This window comes from Cyprinodon tularosa, unplaced genomic scaffold (assembly GCF_016077235.1).
Source record: "Cyprinodon tularosa strain WSP-4 unplaced genomic scaffold, ASM1607723v1 ctg19, whole genome shotgun sequence".
Classification (NCBI taxonomy): Eukaryota; Metazoa; Chordata; class Actinopteri; order Cyprinodontiformes; family Cyprinodontidae; genus Cyprinodon; species Cyprinodon tularosa.
This window is the reverse complement of record NW_024038678.1, coordinates 95,259-106,730: the sequence shown is the minus strand read 5'-3', so window position 1 is coordinate 106,730 and position 11,472 is coordinate 95,259. Positions and strand designations below refer to the sequence as shown.

Sequence of the window (11,472 nt, the reverse complement as noted above, 5' to 3'; positions counted from 1 at the left end):
TCACAAAGTTTCTCTGAGGATCTAGGCTTAGGCGCTGACCAACTGGATCAACACTGCGGCGTTGAGGCAAGGTCTGAAGACAGCTTAAGTAGTGGATCCTCTGATGATCTTGATGAGCTGCAGCTGTGCAGGAGGCTCCCTCAGAGGATCCACGGCGGACTCTGCTGGAGAAAGGTGGAATTTCTCCAGCTCCCAACAATACCAATCTCCAGGTGTGACTTTGTATAGTCATGCTTTCATGCACGGGCTTTCTGGATACTCTGGATTCCTTCTACAGTCCAAAAATATGACTGTTTGGTGGATTTGGCTGTCTAAAGTGCTGTTAGGTGTGGGAGTGTGTGTGCATCTCTGTATCTCTAAGTGTTGTTTTGTCCACGGTATACCCTACCTTTTTCCCGTAGGCACCAGCTCGGGGTAAGATGAGCAGCAGAAGCTGCCGAAGATCGATGGATTGACCGATGGATCAATTGATGGATGTTTAATTAATCAAATTAGTTCTATATTACTTGTCTAGCTTAAAAAGTGTTGTAAAGGGCTTATGTAGGCTTAATGTAGTATCAAAGATACTCTTGTTCTCTTTGATGTGTCAAGTTTTAAGCATCACTTAAAACTGGAAATAAAAATACATAGAGGTTAGAAGTTGAGCACAAATAAAGCATTAAGAAGCCGTCAATGTAATCTTTTTTTTCTTTAAGTGATAATTAAGACACAGCAATGCACTAACATATTACTAGTCTGCCAATGAAGACACAAATGGGTTAAGCATCAAATAATCTCACCTGCTTTGTTTGTTTTTAACAACACTGAGATATAGTTAGGCCAAGGTAAAAGCTTTGATACACTGCTGTTGAGATGTATGTAATCCAAAACCTTTACCTCAATGATTCTAAGTTTTTTATATGCTCAACAATCTCACTGGAAAACATTAAAGAATCTAAAAAATACTTAACATGTGGCTTCAGCAGAAATATTAGCAGCCTCCTGTAAAATATTGAAAACTAGCTTCAAATTGCAAAAGAGATGGATGCTGTTTAGGTTTTACTGAGAGACTACTAAAATAGTGCCATGTGTATTTCAGCACTCTAGATACAGGAATAGATTGATAGAACCCTCCCTTCTGAAAATACTGGATTTTCCCCCAGGTCATACCTGACACGTTGGTTTTATTTGTAAGCCTCCTCTGCAACCAAGCGAATTTGTTATTGACCAAAAATAAGATTTATCTCTAAGTAGATCTTTCCCTTCAGCACTCCTAACCTTGTAACAAGCAATGCTGGAAGGTACGTTTTGGATCCCCAGTACCCATGAAACTCAGGACTGCAATAAAGTGGAGGCTGGCCCATTAGTCTTAGTTGCAAAAAGGGGGGAAAAAATAATAAATTGATAACGTACTGAAATGCAAAAGTCAACCAAATGCAATGGGTGATAACAATGTTCAAACTGAAATGCAAATGAAACAAAGATGACCTTATTGGGGATAAGTAATCATAAGACATAAAATAATGATGTCAGACAAATAGATAGATAGATAGATAGATAGATAGATAGATAGATAGATAGATAGATAGATAGATAGATAGATAGATAGATAGATAGATAGATAGATAGATAGATAGATAGATAGATAGATAGATAGATAGATAGATAGATAGATAGATAGATAGATAGATAGATAGATAGATAGATAGATAGATAGATAGATAGATAGATAGATAGATAGATAGATGATAGATAGATGATAGATAGATAGATAGATAGATAGATAGATAGATAGATAGATAGATAGATAGATAGATAGATAGATAGATAGATAGATAGATAGATAGATAGATAGATAGATAGATAGATAGATAGATAGATAGATAGATAGATAGATAGATAGATAGATAGATAGATGCAGTCATACTGTATACAGACATACAGTCAAATTGATTCAAAGTTTTCTATCTAAGGAAAACCAGTTGATTGCATCGACTCATTGACTTGAATGCAATTCCTCCAACTAAGCATGTTTGTAGCGACAGTGGAGAAGAAAAAAACCCTTTTAACAGGAAGAAACCTCCAGCAGAACCAGGCTCAGTGTGAGCCGCGATCTGCCGAGGCCGACTGGGGTTCAAGAAGAAAGTAGCAGAGATACCAATAGCAACTGCAAAAGGTGGCCCCGCAGAGGAAACACACAGCCAGGAAGACGAGCTCAGAGCCAACTCCGATGTCAGAGGATTAAGAGAGCACAAATACTGCCAGACACAATCAGAGAAACAGGACTACATTGAAAAAACAGGCTGATCTCCAACCTCTACAAACAAAGGTGTTGATGGCAGCAGCACAGCTGATATTTCTCTCCAGGATGGTGTCACAGCCAAATAGGAACAGACGAGGCGAAGCTACTATGAGAAAAAGCAGAAAGAGCATAGCATTAGAGATTGAACTAGCAGGTTCTGCAGAGTGGGAGAATAGAGATAGAATGAAGCAGAATAATGAAATTGGGGTCCCTATGTCCTCCAGAAGTCTAAGCATATAGCAGCATAACTATAGAGATAGCTCAGGATAACTTGAGCCACTCTAAATATAAGCTTTATCAAAAAGAAAAGTTTTATGCCTAGCCTTAAAAGTAGACAGGGTGTCTGCCTTACGGACTAAAACTGGTAGTTGGTTCCACAGGAGAGAAGTCTGTCTTGGTTCTGTTGGTTTCAGAGTATTCAGTTTTACTCTGCTCCATGTTTTCTAGTTTTATTGGTTTAATTCGTATTTTGTTGTTTTTTCTGGATATATTTGAGTTCTTAGGTTTTTATTTGTTGCCCTCTGTTTACCTCTTGTGTTGGTCTTCTTTTCCCCTGCTCCTTTCTAATCTCCTTTCTTCACACCTGCTCCCGATCTGCTCGTTAGTCCTCTCTTTGTTCAGTCTACCATAAATACCCTCCTTGTGCTCGTCAGTGCTGGTTCTTCATCTTACTTCGTCTTACCTCGTCTCTCCTCGCCTTTCCCTGACTCCACATGCTTGTTTCCCCTGATGTCTCCATGGTTCTGGTTTGTTTTTTCATGTTGGATTTTTGGATTCCTGCCTCAGTTGTTTGTGAACATTTAATTAAATCTTCAAGAAACTCACCTCTGCCTCCCTGCCTCTGCATTTGGGTCCTTTTAACCTCAACCAAACCCTGACAGAAGGAACCAGCCAACATGGACCCAGCAGAGCCACCTAACTTTGGCTGCAGCATTTTGGATCAGCTGAATGCTTTCAACTACAGTTTGTGGACTTCCTGATAGTAAAGAATTAGAATAGTCCAGCCCTGAAGTAACAAATGCATGGACTAGTTTCTCAGCATCACCACAGAGAGTTCAGGCAGAACATTCAGATGGGAACAGGCAAGCTCCGTGGTTGAGAGGCAAAACATGGCAGGATATCAGGAGCATACCGGTACGCAAAAACCTGCTCTCTCCACTGAGCCAAGACAGGAACAGAGCACACTCAGTGGATAAGAGACAGAACATGGTCAGGAAAACAGGAACACTACAAAACACTAAAAACCTCTCTCACCACTGTCCTCTGAGAATGAAATCATGATGATTACATGTTGATCACATCAATAATCTCAAACTCAAAGATCTGGACCCGATAGCTGGGACTGGGCCGTATATAAGAAGCAGGAACAGGTGAATTAGATGAGTGATAATTGGAAACCAGGCAGAGTTAGGCACATGAGTGAAATTAGCAATTAGGCCATCTGTCTGAGCCATGATCATGACACTATGTGCCTGTATGATCTCGCTACAATTCCTGGGCATGCTCCTGATGAGCTGGCATATGGTCTTCTAGACCTGGACTAAAGCATTCACCAACTCCTGGACAGTTTGTGTTGCAACGTGACGTTTGTGGATAAATCAGGACATAATGTCCAAGATGTGCTCTATTGTATTCAGGTCTGGGGAATGGAAAAGCCACCCCACACCATTACTGACCCATTGGAGGTAATTCGCAATTTTTGCAGTACTTTGCAGTAAGTGTAGTGATCAAGTATTGTATGTATGACATAAAATATGCCTTAGGTTTATTTTTTCTTTATAGTAAATTAACTGTCCTTTGTTACTTTTTAGTGCTGTCTCATAAAAGAGACTTCCTTAACACTTCAACTAAGACAGCAATGATTTTTTTTTTGACAGGTGCATATTCTGATATAAATAAAATAAAAAAATCCAGACCATAATTAACATCTTAAACCCCGTCTGAAGAGAGCACATTTGAGATACCCTCCTTAACGCCGAGGGAAATAGCTGTGCTTCACTGCTTATTAACCAACCAACAGAGTGAGGCAGAAAATTAGGTGGTGCTGTTTTCCTCTTCAAAACTGGGTTAAACAAGGGGGTCACTGCTTTGTGCAAGAAGTGCACATCTTGCAACCGTTTGCTGTTTTCTCTCTGCTTTTGAAAATTAGCTTAGGCAGTAACATAACAAGCGAGCTCAAACGTAAGTAATTTAAAGGTTTGAAAAATAAGAACTAATGACTTCTGCAGCTTAGCTGAAGCATTAAAGGTACGATGCCTACTGCAATCATAGGCATGAATACCACAAGAGCACAAATCTACACAAAAAAATACACTCAAACACAGTGAAGGAAGTAATACCTTTAGGGGGTTGCTATTAAGACGGGTAATCCATGGGCCTCAGGAGGAGCAGGATAATATATTCCAAAAGGAAGCTTTCCGCAACAAGCATCTCGGATGAAGAGCATGAATAAATTATAGTCGTAATTAAAGAAATGTCAAACAGCGGCTGTATAGAACATTATCAATTATGTTGTGTCTATGTTAGAGAATCCTGGGCTTGAATCAAGAATGGTGATCAATTTAAGTTAAATGTATTTTCTATTTAGAGGGGCTACTGCACCTAATACAGTTAAGCTTCACTGTGGATATTGACCTGTATCTCTGTGTATTTGGCAGAAAGAGCAGCATGATTTGCAGAAGACAGTTTTGGTGCTTGTGGTCGTAGAAAACTTGGAGCTAAAAAAAACAGGCTTGAAAACAGACACATGAAGTGTTAAGAGGATAATTTGTCTTGAAGTTCAAGCAAGTGGAACCTGAAACGGCGGAGGAAAAATGCAACTGAAATGAAAATCAATTTATAGTCTTAGGAAATATGCAGTTTTACTATGAACTGAAGCCATCTGTGCATGATGATCAACAGTGCAAAGTATCTGTATTTAGTCCTTCAGCCGTTGTGGTTGCTCAGATTGCTTTGTTTGGCTTTTGTTATGATTTATTGTCTATATTTTGTTAAAATGTTCATATCATGAGTGCGGCTCATACCTTCTCTTCACAAATGGTTTTGGTATGGGGAATTTAGAACCCAGAATTCTAGACAATCATAGAGTTAAAACCAGAAACTTACTTACACAGCATAAAAACATCCGTGTCGTACATTGAATTGAGCAGCATTAGAATTACAGTAGATTGCTAGTTAAAGCAGAGTGGGCCTCTATAAGTCTATACATTTAGCAATGCCATAAGTGTACAGTATGTATCTGTCCCAGTTATGCAATTGGGACAGATATTATGGCAATTATGGACAAGTGGAAATACTGTGGGTAGACAATGAAACACTTAAGTATGGGGACAGATTCAGGTTTCTCACTGTTTTTAATAAAAATGTTCATATCAAAAAGGACAATGTAAAGATGCTTGCTGAAACTGGCACAAGAGTGTCATTATCCACAATGAAACAAGTCTTATCCCAACACTGACTGAAAGGCCATGCATTGAGGAAAAAGCCATTCTTCTAAAAGAAAAAAGTGATTACTGTTTTACATGTTTGATGGTCTTACACAAACTTTACTTAGTAATACTGACCATGGTTGGATTCTGGATGCTTGCAAACTGAGATAGCTATCTAAGCTGTGAAGGAACATGACAACACGTGAAAGCATCATGCAGTGTTAGTATTTTACAACAGGAGGGAAAGGTGCACTTCCCAAAAATACTTTACAACCGGAGGACAGAACTGGTTTTATTTTTCTGCGATATACTAATAAAGTACAGTCATAGTTTTTATTGTACTTTCCCAAAAAGAAACATTCCAACTGTATTTTTGTTTATTCAATGTCTTTAAATGGGGCTAGCTTTTTTGTAATCTTTTAGAGTTGCATATGTCTGTAGTTTTACAGGCTTTGTGAAGTGTCTGTTCCCTTTCACTACTTTAGTCTTGATTTTGAGTCATTACTGCTGACCATGACAGCATGTTCTGCTTTGAATAGTATTTCAAATTATGAAAATGGATAATTGGGCGGTTAAAGAATGGACGAGGTATAAAAATACTCAACTACCTACAGTACTTACATGAACATCAAATAGTGTGGGTTGGCCAAGATTTCTAAGAGAAAATAAATAAATTTACAAGATTTCTCTCACAAACCAGCACAGAAACTAACTATAGTACAGCACAAGATGCATTGATCAGAATACATAACAGGAAGATCTGACAATCAGAGGATAAAATCCATGAGGATACATATATTATGAAATGATGTAGAACAGCTGATCTGATTACCAGATAACTAACAGGTCCGAGGACAGCAGGAAACTGAGGCACCAAGAGAAGGCACCTGAGGGAATAAATGACCAAATCAAAATAGGAAGGACACCCCAGACACAAGTCCTGTCTTTAAAAACAGCTTAAAATGTTATCAAAGATCTGACTCAGTACCTGAAAGATGCATCATCCTTAATGTTTACAAAGTATGCAGCAAAGAGTTTTCTAAAATGACTTTATCAATGCTTAAACACAAATGTATTTTTTTGTTTTGCAGTCCAGTATTAAATAGTTCCACCATCCAAGGTTTCATTGGATTTTTCTAACATTATATCAATGTGTTGTCGTTGTGTAAAATCTACAAGGATTAATTGCTGTGTTGTCTGTAATATGTACACAGAATAGTGGTTACCCTTTGAGATAAGGAGCCTTTTTAACCTTTAATGATTTATGGGATAGATTTATTGGAGACGAGACAACTGTTGGTCACGATTGTTTCATTATGTTCTGTCTCACTATAGACTATACATAATGGACGATTAAAGCAGTTTTGCTTACTTAAACTTTATTGGCGTGCCGACATCTACACTCTGCAGTAGCCACGTTATCCGAACATTCCCGTCTGCTGTGCAACCTCTAAATCCGTCCCCCGTGCAACAGTGCTTAATAAACAATCCTATTGTTACATCTTTCTTTTTCTTTTTTCACGTTATTCTCTTATTTGATCTATCAACATAAGCAATAATCACTCAACAAGCGTAAAACATCTGTTTTCCCCCAAGTGTAACAACATTTGCAACCGATCTAACAACATAAGCGATAGTAACTCAACATGTGTAAAACATCTGTTTTCCCACAAGTGTAACAAGTTTATAAAACAACACATTACAAGTGTAACAAGTGTATAAAACAACACATTTCCATTTCTCCATTTTTTTTTTTTTTTTTTTTCATAGACCATACTCTAATCACTGAGAATAGTCCATGAGGTAGTGGGGTCTGACAACTCGTCGTCCTGACCTGGTGACCGTCTCTTGGTTCACTGGGCCACCCGGTGGTATGGCCGCCTCCGTCACTGTTGGTGTGGGTGTGTTTTGTGTAATTGCGCACTTGGTGCGATCGTGCCTGAGGTGGCGACGATTTCGTCTCAACACCCCTCCTGACTCTAACTCCACCTTATATGATCTATGGCTAACCTGCTGAACCACTTTCGCTGGTCTCCAGCCCTGGTGTGTGTCACAGGGCTGTACTCTCACACTGGCCCCTCCTTCCAGTGAGTCCATGTCTTTTGCTGTGCGGTTGTAGTACTTTTCCTGTCTCTGTCTGTTGTATTTCAGTCCCTGTTCGTTGTGTGTTACCTCAGGCTTCAGCAGAGTGTCCTTAGTGGGAAGCAGGGTCCTGGTCCTCCTGCTTAGAAGTCTCTGCGCCGGGCTTGTGTTGAGGCCCTGGCTCGGTGTGTTGCGATGATCCAGCATGGCCAAGTACGGATCCTGTCTCGCTGCTGCAGCCTTCAACATCAGGCGTTTGGCTGTTTTCACCGCTGACTCTGCCTTCCCATTACTCTGCGGGTATCCCGGCGACGATGTCCTATGTTCAAAGCCCCACTTCTGGCTGAAGTGCTGAAACTCTAGTGATGCATATTGGGGTCCGTTATCTGAGATAACAATGTCTGGGATCCCCTGTCGGGCAAAGTGGGCTTTGAGTTTTTTGATCACTGTGTTACTTTTCGTGTCGGGCAGAAAATCAACCTCCCAAAAATTTGAATAATAGTCTACTGTTATCAGATAGTCTTTATTGTGAAAGGAGAAAAGGTCTGTTCCTACCTTGGCCCAGGGTCTGCTTGCCATGTCATGTGGGTGTAGTGTCTCTCTTTGTTGCTTTGGGTCCACTGACCTACATATGTCGCATTTGGAGATGAAGTTCTTGATCTCATCATTCATTCCAAGCCAGTATACACATTCTCTCGCCCGTCTCAGACATCCTTCTACTCCCAGGTGAGAGGAGTGGATCCTGTGAGTGATGTCCACCCTGAGTGCGTCCGGTATCACGGCTCTGTCTCCTCGGAACACAATGCCATCCTGGAAGCTCAGTTCCTCTTGGAAGGTGTGGTAGTGTCTGATGTCACTTGGTAGGTCTTGTTTCCTCTTGGGCCACCCTAACAGTATTCTATTTGCCACACTCTGCAACTTTGTGTCATCTTTTGTTGCAGCCCTGATGGCACTCAGCCTCTCTGCTGAAATGGGTAGGTAGTTGACCATATTTACAGTCTCTATATCTGTCTCACTCTCTCCTCTGATGCTCTCTGGTAAGTATGCTCTACTCAGCGTGTCTGCGAGTAGCATATCCCTGCCTGGAACATAGGTTACTCTAATATCATACTGCTGCAGCCTGAGTAGCATTCTCTGTAGTCTCTTAGGTGCACTAAGTAAGGGCTTACTGTGTATATTCTCGAGAGGCTTGTGGTCGCTCTGTACTGTGACCTCTCTGCCATAAGTATACTGATGAAATTTTTCCATACCAAACACGATGGCTAAGCATTCTTTTTCTATTTGGGCATAACCTTTTTCAGTTGGTGTGAGTGCCCTACTGCCAAAAGCTACCGGTTTGCCTTTCTGTGTCAGGGCTGCCCCCAGTCCTGTGTCTGATGCATCACATTGAAGTGTCAACTCCTCTTCCTTGTTGTAGTACTGTAGTACTGGTGCTTGAGCGATTTTGTCTTTCAGCCTTTGAAATGCCCCTTCTTGGATATCTGTCCATTCCCACAAGTTCTCCTTGCGCGTGAGTTGTCTCAGAATTTCACAGTCATCTGAGAGGTGGTCATAGAACTTAGACAGATAGTTGACCATCCCAACCAGTCTTTGTACCCCTCTTACATCTGTTGGTCTTGGCATCTCTCTGATTGCCCGTACTTTCTCCGGGTCAATCCTCAGTCCCTCGGCCGTGAGCAGATGACCTATGTAGGGTACCTCTTTTTGTCTGAGCTTTAATTTGTCAACGTTCAGTTTGATGTTGCGCTCTCTGCACCTGCTTAGAAAGATTCTGACTTTCTCGTCATGGTCCTTGTCTGCCTCCTCTTGTGTTACCCCTTCCCCCGTGATTAACACATCATCTGCTATGATGAAGACTCCTGGGAGGCCCTCCAGGGCCTGCATGAGCTTTCTTTGGAAAACTTCCGGTGCTGGGCTGATTCCCATTGGCATCCTTAGCCAACGGAAGCGACCAAATGGGGTGGCGAATGTTGTGAGGTAACTCGACTGTTCTTCTAGTTTGACGTGCCAGAAGCCTTGCTTCACGTCACAGACTGTGAACACCTTTGCCTTTGACATCTCCGGCAGGATGTCATCTATAGTTGGGAGTGGATAATGACTTCTTTTTAGTGCCCGATTCAGAGGTTTTGGGTCTATACAGATCCTCATCTTCCCATTAGGTTTTCTCACTGCAACCATGCTACTGATCCAGTCAGTGCTGCGTTCCACCGGTGCGATTATTTGTCGTCTCTCTAGATCTTTGAGTTCCTCTTGTAGAGGTGTCATCATAGCTACTGGCACTCTGCGCTTTGGCAGTTTCACTGGTGGTACTCTGTCATCTATTTCTATTTTATATTCACCCTCCATGCAGCCATCTCCGGTGAACACATCCCCAAACTCTTCCTTTATTTTGTCCATGGTCACGTGTTCTCCTCTTGTCACTGGGTTCGGCTTTTTCATCACTATGCTGTCTATAGCCAAAATGTTCTCGTACTGTACTTTTATCAACTTCATTGCCTCACTGGCCTTTCTGCCCAGTAAAGGGATTCTGCTATTCTGGTTAACCACTTGAAACTCTAATCTGTATAGCTTGTTGTTTCTGGGGTTTCTGACTTTAACCTTACATGTACCCAGAGGAGTCAGCTTGGTCTTGTTATACATCACTAACACTTTCTTAGTGTGCTCTAACTGTATATCTGGGTTTAGTAGGTCGATAGGGATGATATTGCAGGTGGCCCCACAGTCTATCTGGAAATTAACTAACTGTTCACCTATCTTCATTCCTGCAAAGAGCTGCTGGCTCTGACTGTGGCTGTCTTTAACTTGGTTTACAGTTTCATCCTCTCTATTTACTTCAGTTATGCTGTTGACATCCTCATATGAGTCACTGTCACTAGTCTGTTCTGTAACTGTATGCACGTTCTTGGTTTTCCGACTGCTCTCTCGTCTCGATCTGCACTGAGCTGCAAAATGATTGTCCTTTCCACACTGTTTACACTTTTTCCCAAAAGCTGGGCATTTTTTCTTATTCCTCTCGTGTGTTCTACCACAGAACTTGCACAATATCTCATTGTGTCTTTTTGTTTCTTCCACTGCCTGTTTTACTGTATGTACTTCCTCCGCTATCTGTCCTTGTAGCGTTCTGCTATTTTCCTTAGACAGCTCCGTAGCTCTACAAATGTGCAGGCATGTATTTAGAGTCAGCTTCTCTTCCCTGAGTAATCTCTCCCTCAGCGCTGAGCTATTTGTACCACACACGAGTCGGTCTCTAATCAGTGAATCTCTAATGTCCCCAAAATTGCAGCTGCTAGCAAGCCTTCTTAGCTCAGTTACATAGCTGTCCACATTTTCATCCAAGCCTTGGTTTCTTGTGAAGAATCGGTATCTTTCCACCGTTTCGTTTACCGTGGGATTGCAGTACTCATCAAACTGTTTGATCATTGAACTCACTGTGGTCCTCGCTGAAGGGCTAGCAGTCGACAGAGTTGTCCAAAGTTCCCTGCCTTTTTCTCCGATGAGATAGGTGAATAGTTTCACTTTCGTGGTTTCTTCGGCGTCTGGCATGGTAAGGTCCACGTACAGCGTGAACTCCTCCTTCCAACTTTTCCATGACTTCGCCAAGTTGTTGTAGTCCAAAACGAGAGGTCCCGGGGGTTTTAGCCCTTCCATAGCTAGCTAAACTTTCACTTTCACTTTCACTTT

The 11,472-nt window shown here is 41.3% G+C and overlaps 1 protein-coding gene across 1 annotated transcript; it reads right to left on the bottom strand.

Moving 5' to 3' along the window:
- Positions 1–7,071: 7,071 nt before the first annotated feature.
- Positions 7,072–10,533, bottom strand: LOC119782184 (uncharacterized protein K02A2.6-like). The gene is made up of 2 exons (XM_038283024.1): positions 8,347–10,533; positions 7,072–8,202 (listed from the first exon to the last, which is right to left on the bottom strand). The coding sequence occupies exons 1-2, from the start codon at positions 10,429–10,431 to the stop codon at positions 7,492–7,494; spliced, it is 2,796 nt and encodes a 931-aa protein (XP_038138952.1). The 5' UTR covers positions 10,432–10,533; the 3' UTR covers positions 7,072–7,491.
- Between the last annotated feature and the right edge of the window lie 939 nt (positions 10,534–11,472).

Excerpts from the sequence above, each read along its gene's own strand:
- LOC119782184 (XM_038283024.1), bottom strand. The coding sequence starts at position 10,431 with ATGTATAACAAGACCAAGCTGACTCCTCTGGGTACATGTAAGGTTAAA. Across the intron at positions 8,203-8,346 it reads CAAGCAGACCCTGGGCCAAG|GGGATCCCAGACATTGTTAT; the intron begins GTAGGAACAGAC and ends TTTGCCCGACAG.